The sequence below is a fragment of the Tenebrio molitor genome, chromosome 3 (genome assembly GCF_963966145.1).
Source record: "Tenebrio molitor chromosome 3, icTenMoli1.1, whole genome shotgun sequence".
In the NCBI taxonomy this organism is placed as follows: Eukaryota; Metazoa; Arthropoda; class Insecta; order Coleoptera; family Tenebrionidae; genus Tenebrio; species Tenebrio molitor.
Window position 1 is genome coordinate 3251890 of NC_091048.1, and position 15252 is coordinate 3267141.

The window sequence follows — 15252 nt, forward strand, 5'->3', positions numbered from 1 at the left end:
AGTCAAAGGATGCACCTAAATTGCAAATTACTCCTTGTTGGGTAAACGCAAAAAAGGAATAATGAAAGTTGCGATTTCATTTAGCGTCGTCCTGTTGTCCATCTTGACAAAATTTTCTTTCAAGAAGAGAAAGTAAACATCCCACTCATACGAATGCCCAGGCCAAGGATGTGTCGACTTTCACCAGCTAAGGTCGCCTGCATTATCCGGCTCGTCGCAATAAAAGCCAAATGTTTCGAATAAATTTTATTAAAAAAATATGTACAAGATCTTAAAACAGTACTGTACCTAATGTAGAGTTGGCACTTTATGCGGAAGAATATCAATGATTATTTTTACGACGTGAAAACAGAGACGTGCCCGTGCAAAATAAGAAGAGAAAGGTGAGTGCAACGAAGAGTACAGACTAGATAAAGACGAATCGTGCAGTAACGAAATGAATAAATAAAGTCGAAGAGGTCATCCGATTAGCTGCGACCCACTTGGTCGATTTGCTGTTGGAGGTTGTTCACGACTTCTGTGGGGAACTGGTCTCCCAAAATCTCGAACAAGTTGATCCTCTGGTTTCCGGGGATGCTCTCGTACGCCCCTATCTCGATCCCCTCCTGGACCTGCAAAACCGCCTTAATCCTCCACTCCCGACACGTCCGATACTCACCTTTTGAATCTGGGCGTCTTTGGGTATGAGGAAGGTGTTCTGTGCCTGCTTGATCGCCTCGTTCGTGTATGCACCCCCTTCTTTCTGCGGAAAAGCGGCGCAAACCGCCACCACTGCCAGCACCACGATAATTTTCATGTTTTCCTGCAAGGATTGCACAAGTGCGAGCAATTACAGAAGGAAAACGCCAGTTTCGTAACGGACGGACACCCGACACTCGACTACTTTCACTCACCTTCAGTTTGCTCGATGAACTGTGATAGATTCCACGCAGTTTCTCCGGCATTTCTCTTATATAAGAATCTCCATCTCTCCGCCGCCGCCCCCCCGGGTCTCTCACAAAATACGATGACCTGAATGTGAATCTTGGATTTTTTGTTGGCGAGCTTCTTCAAACAATTTTTCTATTTGCTAACAAATTTATGCAATCGACTTTAGTGCAATTACGGCCATTGTTTGGTGGTTGCGCTCGTCAAATACTCACTACGTCAGACGAGCGTCGCCAAATGGACCGCAAAGATGTCTCGGAGAAGATCTTCTTGTGAAATGGTGACATCAAATAATTGTGCAAACTGGCGAAATTGGGGTTGCCGACTATTTTTCGAAAGATTTTTTCCTAACGCTCGATGCGGAAACAATTAGTGGAGATGTAAGTTACAAGATTGCAATTTTGCGATTGTGTTTCATATTTTTTAACAACTAATGCTAACTGGTTTCTTAATCAAATACTCAAAGTTCATAGATTGCCACAGGTGGATCTTGATGACGCTGTTTTGGGAGAAGTTTGTACGAAGGGTTAGGATAGGCGGCAAGATGGTGTAGAAAATTTACGTGGATATTAATTTAAGTCACGAACAGCGAATGAAAGTGTTGGCCGGAAATTCTCACACGGACTTGCTTTTACCCGACGTAAGAATCCTGCGGAAGAATTCTGTGTAAACTTTGTTCGCTGCAAAAATGGGGATAAATTCTCGTATATTATAAAATGGGGGCACGGCATCGAGGCCGGATTTTATTCTGTCGTTACAGATATTTCAATCAAGTAATGATTATTATTATATTTATCCGAACCACTAGGTCAGGAAAATGGAAATACAAAGTGATCTGACTGTCAACAATATTTTTGTGTGGCAGTGACTATCAAAATGTTTCGTTCCTGTCCCAAAGTGAAATAAAAACAAAAATGTACTGTCGCGAGCAATAAATTTTGGTCGTCAATGTCATTTCAAAATTTGGTTAGATTGTCACAAATTTAAAAAATTTCCCTGCCTGATTATGCCCATGTCAACAAAGTGTCAAAAATAAGAACAAAATGACAATTAATGTCATACAACATGATGTTAGGTTATGACATTTACGACTGTTTTACAATGGAACATTTTAGATTGCGTCATAGAATGACCTTAACGACCAAAATTTATTGCTCGCGACTGTACATTAGAATAGAAACTTACATTGATTAATTTAAATTTAAGCAATAATTAAGACACTTTATCAGGTTTCAATATGGCTTCAGGACACAAATTTTGTAAATATTATGTCCAGCTTACTTGCTTATATTTTTTGCCTTTCAATTTGCATTTTATCGAAAACTATTGATTTGATACTGTTTTAATTAGAAACTTCAAATTTTTATTCTTCTCGGACGCTGTCCGCACTAAGATTTGCAAAACTGGGTGCTACTAAATGAGGATGTTATTCACCTTGTTGGTCATACATAAATGTTGAAGTCGAGATGTGACATCACTTTGCAACTAAAATATTGCTTATGTCTGTCGTCCATTTTGTTAATTTATTTGGTAACCAGATTCTTTGAATAGTTGACCATCACCTTAAAGAGAGACCGCCGGTGCAAAATATTTCGGAAGAGAGTAACAGCTTGAGGATCTGCTTGATCCGACTGTCATCTGCATCACAGAGTGAAAAATGTATGTGGCGAACCTTTAGTCTCGTCAAGTTGTTGGAAAGTCTTGTCAGGTCACAGATTTTTTTTGCATTAGAGGTTACTAGTATGTACTAATCACACGTATCAATACGAGGACAATAAATTTGATTTCCATGACAAGGAAAGTTGAAAAGGAAAAAAGAAATTTAAAACAATATTTTTGGATTGGACATTTTGAGGATATTTTTATAGTCTATTCACACATATGTTAAAGGTCCCCCATCTGTTGATTTATGTTTGGTAAACAATATATTATTATACATTTTACATAGTAAATAAAGATAATACAAATTGGCGCCACAGAAACGACGGTTTCATTTTGTCAATTTGATGCATGTTTTTTGAAATGGTAGTTTATTTAATGAGTTCGTGCGTAAATTGGGTCTTTTTTGGCACGAGTGGGCCATTTTAAAACGCGAGTGAAACGAGCGTTTTAAAGGCTCACGAGTTCCACAAAAGGCCCAATTTACACACGAACGAGTTGAATACAACGTTTTTTTGTTCGACGAGCCCCTTAAAGGCTCCAAATCGCTTAAAATCTTTAAAATTAGCTTGACGTTTCGTTTTGACAAGTTGTGACATTTATCAAAATCCGTTCACACAGGAGAAAATTCTCAAATTCTGACAGTGTCGAACAAAAAAATTAATTTCATGAAATGAAAAGAAAGAAATTTGCTTTACAAAAATGTTTAAATTGTCTTAACACGCTGTGTGGAAAAATAAAGAAAATTAGTCTTAGTTTCCTTTTTCTCCTAGCTTAAAATCCAACAGCATTGCCGCGTAGATTTTCGTCGTAAATTGCGGTGTTGTATCTATGTGAACAGACTATATTTCTTAATGTTATTGTTTCAAATATTCTAGCTTTGGTCGATTTAGTATTCTCATGTTCTTTTCACACTTGGTAATTCTTTTTCCTTTCATTTATGTGTAGTAAGCACAGTGGTAACATTATTCTAAAGTCAAGTTCATTACTGTCCGTCCACTTGATAAAAGCTAAGGTTCGCGAAGTTACTTTCTAGTACTTTTTGCTTTATATGGTTGGCAGCATGACGATTTAATCTTTGTCCAGAACACTGAAGCAATTTTATATGCTTGAGAGTTACTGCATTCATATTTACATGCTTTAGTAAGGTGTTGTTGCGTTTTATATAAAAATTGACGTGTTTAATATTTGATAATTTGACAGATTTGTCCCCAGGACACTACTTACCAGTACACTATTCGGTATTGTAAAATTTTCACCAGACATACATTAAAAACTTTTTTCTGAAACCTACAGTCGCGAGCAATAAATTTTGATCGTCAAGGTCATTCTTTGACGCAATCGAAAATGCTCCAGTGTAAAACAGTCGTAAATATCATAACCTATCATCATGTTATATGACATTAATTTTTTTGACACTTTGTTGACGTGGGCATAATCAGGCAGGGAAATTTTTTACATTTGTGACAATCTAACCAAATTTTGAAATGACATTGACGACCAAAATTTATTGCTCTCGACAGTACATGCCGTGTTTGGAATATAAATATTTTAATTATTAGTCAGAAAACAAGTCTAGGTTATTTATTATTGTCCAAGTTCCGGGTCTAAAATGCTTTGAAAAAGAAAACAGATAGAAAATAGAAGAATTTTTGTGTTTGTAGTTGGTAGGAAGTCAAAAATAACGTTGAAATAATGAAGCTGTCATTCAGTACTGCCAACTATACAAGTCTAAACAGTATTTCCACTATTGTTAATTTGCCAAGAAATTATTCGTCTCTTTAATAATAAAAAATAAATAATCATACTAAAAGTGACCTGACGTGACCTAACTTGACTAGACTAGATTCAGCTTGTGTTGGTTTTAAACTGCTAACTGAACATACTGCCAACTTTGTAAAATTCAAAAAATGTCGTTGGGTTGGCAGTAATAATTAAGTCACTAGCCACGCCACTGAGTGTTTTAATTTTTTTTTTATCTATGGAGACACTAAAACAAATTACGAGTAAAATCTCAAATTTTGACAAGTTTGTTACATCATTTTCAACGAATTATCTCACTCTTAATGAATTTCTCTTTTCGATTTTTATTTTTGTAATAGTTTTTGTAAATAAAAATTCCACACAATCCTCTTCCGTATCTAATAAATATCTAACTAATACCTTCGTGGGTTGATACTGTAAGATTCTAATTCAAATTGTGGCTCAAATGACACTTTTGTTACTACGGGGTGATCAAGAAGGACTGTGTAAGTTAGTAATGCTGAATTTTATTTTTAAATGGTACAACTGGAGTTACTTCCGGTTGTTGACGGCTTCACACTTCACACTGACAGCCGCATCAGTGACAAGTCAAATTTGACATTTCAAATTAAATTAAACATGCTGGTGAATCGTTCGAGAGAGAAGAGTTAATTTATGTTTAGAGCAAAATAGGGAGCACTTCGATAATTTCCTTTGGTTAATTTTTAGATTATTATTCCGAATTCCAACTTTAATTTCTTTTTGCCGTTAATTTTTACTCTCATAACCTACCATTTTGTCGTTATTAATGCTACTTCAGATATCTGTCAAATAAACCCACAAAACATATCCGGTTGCAGTGTTGTAAATAGCTGAATAAAAAAATGTTCTTCATTGTATTGCCAACTTCAACAGTCCTTCTTGATCACCCGGTAGATTGTGAGCACACAGTGTCAATTAAATTTTCGTCGATCTTGAATTTGACAATTCAGGTCTATAATGGATTGGCAGGAATTGAGGGGAAATTTAAAAAAAGTAGCAACATTTTAATTTTCAAATGAAAGCTTTAAAATAACTTCATTCAAGAGCTATCAAAACAATGTAGATAATAATTGGTAACACTTACGGACATGTTTGAACTTTTGTGGACATTCAATAAGATTATATTAAGCGTGAAGTAAAACTGTGACTGTCGTTAGATTATTGTCAACAATTTATTATCGTCAACAGATTTAAATTAATTTGGTAAATGAAACATGAAAAAATAATATACAGGGTGTAGGTATTAAAATGGTGCATAATATTTACATCACATGCTTCTATGTTGAAATACAAGCAAAAAACTCTAGTACCAATTTACGGTTAACACTTGGAAATTTGCTTCAATTGGAATGGAGAACTACATTTAATTAGTATCAACAACACATAATTCAACAAGTAAAATAAATATTCCAGCACTAATTTTACCATTTTGATTTTGGTTTATTTGTAATTTTATTTAAAAAAGTGCAGCCTCTTTGCTGTCCATAAATTTTGAAGCTACTGCAACATTGCGACTAAGCTAGAGTAATTTTTCGAACTTGAGTAAAGTCAGAAAGTCACAAGGATTGTCATTAATGTCATTTTAGATAATAATAATAATTTTAAAACTATTCCTCCAATAATAAGTCTAAATTCAAATTAGAATGGTTTGTTTGGTAGTTAAGGTAGATTCGCGTGACATAAATATTAAGCGCCAATTTTAATATACCCTAGTATATTTTAAACATTGAAAGTGATAAATTTGTCTCCGTTATTGAGGAAGTAAGGTTATGTTATGTAATAATATGTGTCCTACCCCAAGTTGTTGTCTCGTTTCGTGTTCATTGCACGAAAAAAAAAGGTACATTACGTGTATCTGGTAGAGTGTAGTTTCCGACAAAAAAATATATTACGTCACCGTGGGATACTGTTAATGTATGTGTCCACGAACGTGAACACATTGTCTTAATTTATGTAGGTACCTAAAATGCAGTTTTCGCATTGTTGTTTTGTTACCGACAAAACGTGTTACTTAATTCTATTAATTTGCTGCTCAGATCAGAAAACAAAAGTGCAACTTTCTTCAACGGTGCAGCATAGAGTACGTACATAAAAAAAACGAGAGTCGAGCGTATCTAATGTTTCTTTTTATGTTTTCAAAAACAGAACCTGTTTCACAAACATATAACATAACATAGTGGTAAAACAAGTGATTACATTTGCTAGTAAAATTCTGAAATGAAATTGGTAGGGATCTAGAATCTAGAACACTCTTTTAATTGTACGAAGCCGTATTGCACTAACTCTGTTGACAATAACTTTACAACTGTTGAGAGAAGAGAGTGTTTGCAAAAGCGGAGAGGTCGTCTAATCGACCACGGTAGGAACTCAATCGCATAAACGTATGTAATTGCTTTGCATCTATGGAACAAATCGACACCTGTCGTGTTGCATATTTTTATTTAGTGACACAAGTGACCAAAAGTGACGACGGAAGGTGAAGGTGAGAGTTCAGAATGACACGTAAGAGATCATAATTAATTTTTAAATACATATCAACATTAAAAAATAAATGGTTGATTTAGGAAAGCAAGGAAAAAAGTGTTGGGTAAAGACGTAAAGACACCTCACGAGCTGTTCCTAATGCCTTTCAATTAAATAAATGTCGCATTATTAATCATCTTTCATTTAGTAGCGTATAGAAAAACTTCCAACAATTTTTTATTTCGAAAACATAAAGACTTTTTTATACAACTGACATTAAAAGTGACGTTTTTAGTGGAAGCTAATTTGATTAAAAATTGCTCTTTATAATTTACCGTGTTAATAGTACAGGGTTATTCTAAATGGTTGTAGTCGAAGTAGGCCATGCCCATGTTATTACGTTTTTGCCGCTTTCATGTGAACTGTCAGTTGTGTCGCTGTCACTGTCATTTTTTAGGTGAAAAGTGCGGTGATGAGGATTTTATTTATTTTTGTAAATTAACGACTGAATCCAGAAATATTGAGTTGTTTTGCACCCAATTTAACACATCATTTTGATGATTTTTTTATGTGGAGCGGCAACCATAAATTTTACATTCAGTTTTCACGCCTACTTCGACTACAATCATTTAGAATAACCCTGTATATTATGCAACAAGATTTATAAACGGCACTTTAGACACGCGTTTTATGTTAGGCACGAGCGAAGCGTAGCGGAGCGAGTGTTTAATAAACAAGTGTCTAGAGAAGTTTATAAACGAGTTGCATACTATACTTTTTCTACGACCAAATTAACAAATGGAACACAAAAACGAAACAAGCAACTTTTTTATTAAACGTTAATTTAAACATACAAACTAAATGAACATACCAAATAGGAATATATATATTTCTCAGGATACAAACTGTTGGTGGCTTCAGGTCTATATTTGAAAAATACAACGAATTAGTCCACTGCAATGACGTTTTCTTTCACGCCGGATGCGAAACTGATAAACGTCAAAATAACAACTTGATCTAGAGATAAATATGTCCAAAAAATTCAAGCCGTGTTTAAAGAAACTTCGAGCGTGTTTAATATGCTGAAAACGCCCGAATGGACACCAAGTTGTGACTAATGAACAATCGTTTTTAAAGTGACGTTTTGTACACTATTTGTCAGTGCAAAATGTGACACTTTAGAGAAGAAAGTAGAAAAAAGTATTTTTGTAATTTGCCTCCATTTTGATTCTCTAATAGACATATTAACGAACGCGACGTCATCATTTGGGATGTCCTTATAGCCATTATTTCACGGAACATTTTACGAACATTTTTAGGTTGGCAAAACTTGATTCGTCATGCGTGTCAGTTTAAATTACAAAATGTGCAAAGAATTATTTATCAGGATTTAAAGCAACAAATTCGCGACCATATTTTTGGCAATTTCACGTATTTCAGCGGGCGTACATGAAAGATTATCTTCCATATTCGTCTTTTGTGACAGAATTTGGATAAAACAAAAGGCGACTTTGAAGACTTGATCAAATTTTCACTTTTATTATTAAGACGTTACCAACCGCCACGAAAATCCCTAAATCGAGGAAAGTAAACATGTTTGTTTAAAAACGGCTTAAAAAGGGCAAATTACAAAAAACAGTATAAAAAAACTCGTTTCATAAGACTTTGAAGCACTCATTCTTTAAAATAACTCCTGGCTACACCACTCGTTTTTTAATCTTGAATTCGTGCTTCAAGACTGGTCTTATGAAACTTGTCTTTTAATATACTATTTTAACACTAGTAAAAAAAAACTTTTAACACTAGTTATTTTTTATTTATGTATAAATGTTAAAGTGGCTCTATTTGCCGCTTTTTCAATATCTGCGGGAAATCTGTCGTCGATATCGGCATCGTTAACGTCGTTTTCTTTGCATTCCATGTTTACGAATGCAATATTGTGGAATTGAAAGTGTTTTACAAAACGTAATGAAAACTTTTTTGACGTTTCTAATAAACAAATGTTAATAGAAGACTAGCTACCTGATTTTTGCCGCAGAAATTAAAATAAACATCAAAAATACGACTGCGTTTTTTAATGCAATGCAAACCAGTTGTATAAAAAATAGATGTATGATGGACGTGTTAAAAGTGATTTTATTTTGTTCGTGGGGTTGGTCAACTCGCTGCGCTCGTTTCCCAATCTACCCCACTTACAAAATAAAATCTCACTTTTAACACTTACATCATAAATAACTATTATCATTAAAATCTATCTTTATAGAAACGATTGAAGTGGCCTTTTTTGTAACCGGACTTGAAACACTTCAAATCCTAGAAGTTAAATGTCCACACTTCACAGGCGGCACGACGACGGCATGTAAGGTCTTTTGAAGCATTTCTCACGATTTATTTATCAATAATTAAACGAAATATTTAATAAGTAATTATCCCTATTAAAATAACATATGTATAAAAATAACGAAATTATTATCCAATACCTACATATTTAACCAGTGGCACTGTGGTGTAACACGAATTGCCCGTGTGCACGGATGGCAGATGTCAAAATTAAAAATAACAAGTTGGCTGTCCAACGTTAAAAACTAAACTTTAGACTTTAGTTCTTTAATAGATTTTATTAATATTACTGAACCTTCAAGAACTGATAATATTGCATAAACAAAATTAGGAATTACTGGTGCCTTAAAATTTTACTGTAACTGCAGCTAAAGAAAATAAATGAGTTCATGTCAGATTTTGTTTGTGTGATCCCCTCGAAGATAAAATAGTACCTATGTATATAGTGAAATTTTTTTAATAAACAATTGTGAGTACAGTGTTTGCGCAATGGGATTTTCCCTTACATTATAAAAATAAACGTTATGTTCCTCCAATAAAATTTGTAGAAAATCAAAATAACCTAGGAAACACTAGTGTAACGCACGGTATGACTTTATACCGTAAGGGAAAATGCCTTGGCGCAAACTCACTATTGTCAAAATGAAGTAAAAAACCATACTGTACCACCCTAAAATTTGGACATATGGACCAGCTGTATAACAATTTGAAACCAAATCATGGTTAAGGTTATGTTCACTTCACTTCCCGTACCTTTCTTCCGTGAATTCATTGTCAAAACAAATTTAATGAGAAATCAGGAGAAACCTTTTCGAATTTGAAATAAACTCTCGCTCGTTAGGGTGCAGGCTCAGTTACATAAAAAAATGTTGACACTCAATGTGACCAATCGTATTATCATGAAAATCACAGTTTGGCTCATACCAACAAGACAACGTTTTGACAATTGTTTATTAAAAAAATTCAACTATAGGTACAGTCGTTGACCAAAATAAAATAGGACAAAGTGTTACCTTAGACAGTTTCACAATTCAAAGATTTGTGTAGTGTAACTGAGACGTATGTGTCTCAGATTACAACTTGATTTGACTTGACAATTGATTTACAAAAAGTTAGGTTGTGTTTTTTCACTTGTCATCTCGTCACTGTCACTATGTTCAATTGAATGATTGTGATTTTCTGAAATATTGTCGAATGATGACACTTATCAGAATTGTTTTTTTATTTTTGACACTTTTGTTTCCTAAGAGATGGATTTCGCAAAAATATCGAATTACACAATCGAAATTTACTTTGTCCTATTTTATTTTGGTCAACGACTGTACCTTTATCATTCAGAGTAGAAGGTCTTTTTGTGCTTCGCCTTCGACTTCGTCTCGCAAACTCACTTCTACTCTACTCTACCAACGACTGCTCGCTTTTATTTCTTAGGGCCGGTTTCACCAACGGCAGTTAAAGTTAACTGTAGGTTAAAATGCTTCGTTACCGTAGTTACCTATTGTTACAACAATGTTTCCGTATAATTTAACCTACAGTTAACTTTAACTGTCGTTGGTGAAACCGGCCCTTAATGTAACATTTTTTCATATCCACGAAGAAAAAATTATTACAAAGATGTTTTTCTTTCCTTACAAGTACTGAAGCGTCATACATTTTTCTGGGGGATCTTGGAAACTTCCGTTAGCTGTTCCTGCTAACTTAACAACTGGGTTTTTAAACATCAAGAACATTTGCTGTGAGCAGTGATTTAAAAAGCTACTCTGCTTCCACCCCACTGAAATGTACTTGATTGCAAAGATTTGTAACTCCTTTTACTCTATTATTCGACGATGTACTCATAAAAAACTAAAAGAGCTTCTTAAATTTGGTAATCATCCTACTTATAGGTAGGTAGGTAATTAAGAATATACTACAGTTTTTATAGATCTGTAGTAGTATAGTAAATGCTGTTTTGGTCTTGTTGGAAACTGAAATAGGGATGACCTAAAAAGATGTGTCGTTATAAAAAAGATGATATGTCCTTTAGCAGGATGACACTTATTCGTATAAACGGTACAAACAGTTTTCAAGAGCCGACGATGTGAAAAGTGATTTGAAGAGATCTTTTAATTCTAAGACGCTGGCTGGAGTTCTGTCGTTGCCGAATTAAACAATTGCTCGAAAAATTACAATAGTTATTTACGTAGAGAGGGCCGAAAGATTAACTTTACCCATGGCCAACTGTATCAAAACGCTAGGCGCTTATTATGGCCGTCCCACTTGGTTTGAAAAAGTGTTCCCGTCGAGTAGGCCCTGGAGCGTACGTACAGTGGCGCCCCCTAAATTAACATTAGGAATTGATTTGAAAACGAAATTCGTCACAATGACAGTATTGACAGTGGCTGCGTTCGTTTATATCATTTTTATGCTAATTTACGTCAAAATCGTTCGGTTATTGTAAAATGAGCAAATTGACGTAAATCTAAATCGTTCGGATATTAGACGTCAGAGTCATTAGAGGAAGCTCGATTTGCTAGGAGTATTTCGACCGAGGATGTTGAGATTTTGGCGCCTGTCACAATAGTAGGGTTATATCTGGTTATGTTTATGTGGTATGTGGAACAAGAGAGAAAAACGGGCATTTGCACAAGGTTTGAGTGGTGGGAAACGATGTAGGAGGACGCCCTAAGGATGTCTGGCCAGAAAAAACGCGAAAATTCGACCGGGAGCTAAAGTGAACAATTACCTACCTTATTTTCGTTCGTTTATTTCAGATTGATCTCCAATCAGCTGTTCAAGTCTATTAAATTTGTGCTTGCATCTCCGAGGTAGTATCCGAACGCACCTAGTACCTAATCAAAACTTAGAAATAGTGGAAAAAAAGGTCAATATGATTTTTTAAGGTTCCGCTGCAAAGATTTTTAAATTAAGCTACATTTGATGCAGATTGTCAGTAACAAGCTAAAGAACAATTAAACCATAATCTGTGAAAATTGTGCCGTTGTTAATGTTGAATGGAAAAAGTACCCTGCAGCAATTGTGTATCTAGTTAATAACCCGTGGATAACATAGCAGAGCATTTTGTTGCCTGTGCAAGGTCTTTCACTAATGGTTTCAGATTTGGTATTATCCAAACCATATACAGTATATATCGTTTATGACGACGTGGAAGGGACCGGCGAAATTCGGTCGTTATAACCGTAGGGCGCTATTTCCAAACACCATTTTAATACTGAAAAATCTTTTTATTTTCATAGAAAAGTGTACATTTAAAGGTAAATAAACGTGTCGATACATTTTTAAAGCTTTTATTACAAATTTAGGATCTCATCCTGTGTGTTCCTCCCGTATGCATTTTCCTTTAAACAGAATGTTTCCTTTTGGTAAACGACTTGTTGGCTCTTGGTAACTTATTTGCTAGCTGGGTCGGCCAATCTTTGTATTTATTAAGTCCATTTGGGTTATCCTCTGCAACCATGAAAATTTTGTTCCATTCTAGGAAATTTAGGTACCATTGTCTTGTTGAATTTTTTTCATAGGTGACAATCTTTTTGATGTGCTCACTTATTCTAATGCTGACACGAGTCACATTATCCAACAACACACAGAAAAATACTAAATTCGAATTAAAACAATTTGAGTTTATGTCTCATATTTTGAAGCAATTGGAGTTCGTTTTTTTATGGTTTTTAAGCTATTGACACAACACCTTACCTATTATATGTTTCTTATTTTACACTTTTACTATTTTTATTATTTTGTTACTGCATGCAATTAACACTTGCAGTTAATTTATTTACTTATAAATATTTAACATGGACATAACCAAGAATAGGACATAACCAATTACAGAAAAAAAAGACGTTTCTGTCATCCGTTGTCTTTTAATTAAAATAATCGTCACTTGAAGTCTCTACTGTACGTACGATTTTTTTAAATGTCAAGAACAATTTTTCTTACGGAGAAATCATCGAGTGGGACGGCCATAATAAGCGCTTAGCGTTTTGATACAGTTGGCCATGCTTTACCCCCGCGGACGAAGTTTTAGGCCCGACGAAGGAGGGCCTTTATTCGTCCTACTTAAAAGTAGGATGATTACCAAATTTAAGAAGCTGTTTTAGTTTTTTATGAGTACATCGTCGATAATAAATTAATAAGATAATTAATTATAATTTTAGTCGAATTAAAGAAACAAAATTAAATAAAGGTTGCCAATTTAGTTGCCAACGTAATACATAAGATTCAGTTTCCCCCAGACAATACAATATCTATAATCAACAAAAGAAAAAAGATAATGGGCGACTATGGAAAACGAAACTTCTGAACACGTAGCTACACGTTGCAGTACAAAAAAAAAAACGGGAATTGAAAATTTTCTTAATATAAATTTCGTTTTATCCATTTGTTATGTAATTGTTCGTTTGACAATCAAATTATGTGCCTTTAAATTTAGGTACAAAGCACTTGTGTGTTATTGCACTATTACTGAGTACCAATAAAATATTATTTCTTCAAACCTAATCTATTTATTTATAAAGTGAGATACCGTCAAAAAAAATTAATCTATTTCTAATACACCATTTTCATAATACCGGGTGATCAAGAAGGACTGTTTAAGTTGGTAGTACAATTAAGAAAATTTTTTAATTCGGTTATTTATAACTCTGCAACTGGATATGTTTTATTAGTTTATTTGACAAATATCTGATATAGGTAGGTATATCATTAATAACGACAAGCCACCAACAACCGGAAGTTACTCCTGTTATACGATTTAAAATACGATCCAGTGTTACCAACTTAAACAGTCCTTCTTGATCACCCCGTATAATTTTATTTTTAAATGTGACAATTTTTTTATAATCCAACCGTACACAATAAAAAAGGTTCTGAATGGTAAATTCGGTCATGATTTTATTCGCTCTCATTTCGAAAATGTGATTGTCATGAATGTCTTGTATTCTAGAGCGAAAAATATGTTTTAAATAAAATTCACGTAAATGTCCAAATTGACAAGTAACAGCTTATTAAGTTACGCTGCACGTTTTTTCTTCATAGCCACCTCTTACCTTTCTTTTTGTTGACCATATTGTATTATGCGGTGTGATCAAGAAAATGTATTACTGGGTGAGTATTATAGATGAAACGTATGTCTTCTCCCATTCATATGCTTATCAACATTTTAATTACAAATGAGCGAGGTCAATGACGAAATTTCCATTCGGTACTTTTTAACCAACATCTTTGTAATTTGGAAGGTTTGTATTTTGTATATTATATTGTATTGTATTTTAGTTGCTAAAAATGTGATATACTTAATGTTTTCAGTCAACAGGCTGTCAACGAGATCACTAGCATCCCCCTTTTACACTCCATTTTCAAGCTATCAAGACAGAACTCGGCACAGTTATTATACAGGGTGAGTCGGGAGGAACGGCCGAAATTCCATGAGTGTATTCACACGTGAAAATAATGTAAAATAAACTCATATGTTCTTATCCGATTTTCATTTGTTTTCAAGTAATTAAAAATTTTATCTAGCGTTTTACTTGTATCCAAATTTTCGCTTGTTTTCACATTGAAAACATTTTGTAATCAGAGTATGCTATTTTAAAGAATGAGTGCTTCAAGGTATTATGAAACGAGTTTTTTATACTATTTTTTGTAAGTTGCCCTTTTTAAGCCGTTTTTAATCAAAAATGTTTATTTTTCTCAATTTAGGGATTTTTGTGGCGGTTGGTAATGTCTTAATTTTAAAAGTGAAAATTTGATCAAGTCTTCAAAGTCGCGTTTTGTTTTATCCAAATTCTGTCACCAAACACGAATATGGAAGATAATCTTTCATGTACGCCCGCTGAAATACGTGAAATTGCCAAAAATGCGGTCGCGAATTTGTTGCCTGATAAATCCTGATAAATAATTCTTTGCACATTTTGTAATTTAAACTGAGACGGATGACGGATCAAGCTTTGCCAACCTAAAAATTTTCGGAAAATGTTCCGTGAAATAATGGCTATATATATAAGGACATCCCAGATGATGACGTCGCGTTCGTTAATATGTCTATTAGAGAATCAAAATGGAGGCAAATTACGAAAA

General features: G+C 34.1%; 2 protein-coding genes and 1 long non-coding RNA gene across 3 annotated transcripts in view; 2 read left to right on the forward strand and 1 right to left on the reverse strand.

The window, feature by feature from the left end:
• Window positions 1-233: 233 nt before the first annotated feature.
• LOC138126674 (uncharacterized) lies at window positions 234-1050 on the reverse strand. The gene is made up of 3 exons (XM_069042439.1): window positions 894-1050; window positions 659-802; window positions 234-611 (listed from the first exon to the last, which is right to left on the reverse strand). The coding sequence occupies exons 1-3, from the start codon at window positions 942-944 to the stop codon at window positions 468-470; spliced, it is 339 nt and encodes a 112-aa protein (XP_068898540.1). The 5' UTR covers window positions 945-1050; the 3' UTR covers window positions 234-467.
• Window positions 1051-6756: 5706 nt separating this feature from the next.
• The window catches only part of LOC138125433 (DNA oxidative demethylase ALKBH2-like), a 57223-nt gene continuing 48727 nt past the window's right edge, over window positions 6757-15252 (forward strand). The window contains exon 1 of the mRNA XM_069040746.1: window positions 6757-6853. The gene's annotated coding sequence lies outside the window, so the exon portion shown is untranslated. The remainder of the gene's footprint in view (window positions 6854-15252) is intronic.
• On the forward strand, window positions 11530-12451 carry LOC138126795 (uncharacterized). Its single transcript, XR_011157961.1, has 2 exons — window positions 11530-12037; window positions 12100-12451. It is a non-coding gene; the product is annotated as an uncharacterized lncRNA (long non-coding RNA).

What these genes read in the sequence shown, in the direction of transcription:
- LOC138126674 (XM_069042439.1), bottom strand. Translation starts at nt 944, where the DNA reads ATGCCGGAGAAACTGCGTGGAATCTATCACAGTTCATCGAGCAAACTG. An exon ending in GTTCATCGAGCAAACTGAAG is followed by an intron (nt 803 to 893) that starts GTGAGTGAAAGT and finishes CAATCCTTGCAG; the next exon opens with GAAAACATGAAAATTATCGT. An exon ending in AAGACGCCCAGATTCAAAAG is followed by an intron (nt 612 to 658) that starts GTGAGTATCGGA and finishes GCGGTTTTGCAG; the next exon opens with GTCCAGGAGGGGATCGAGAT.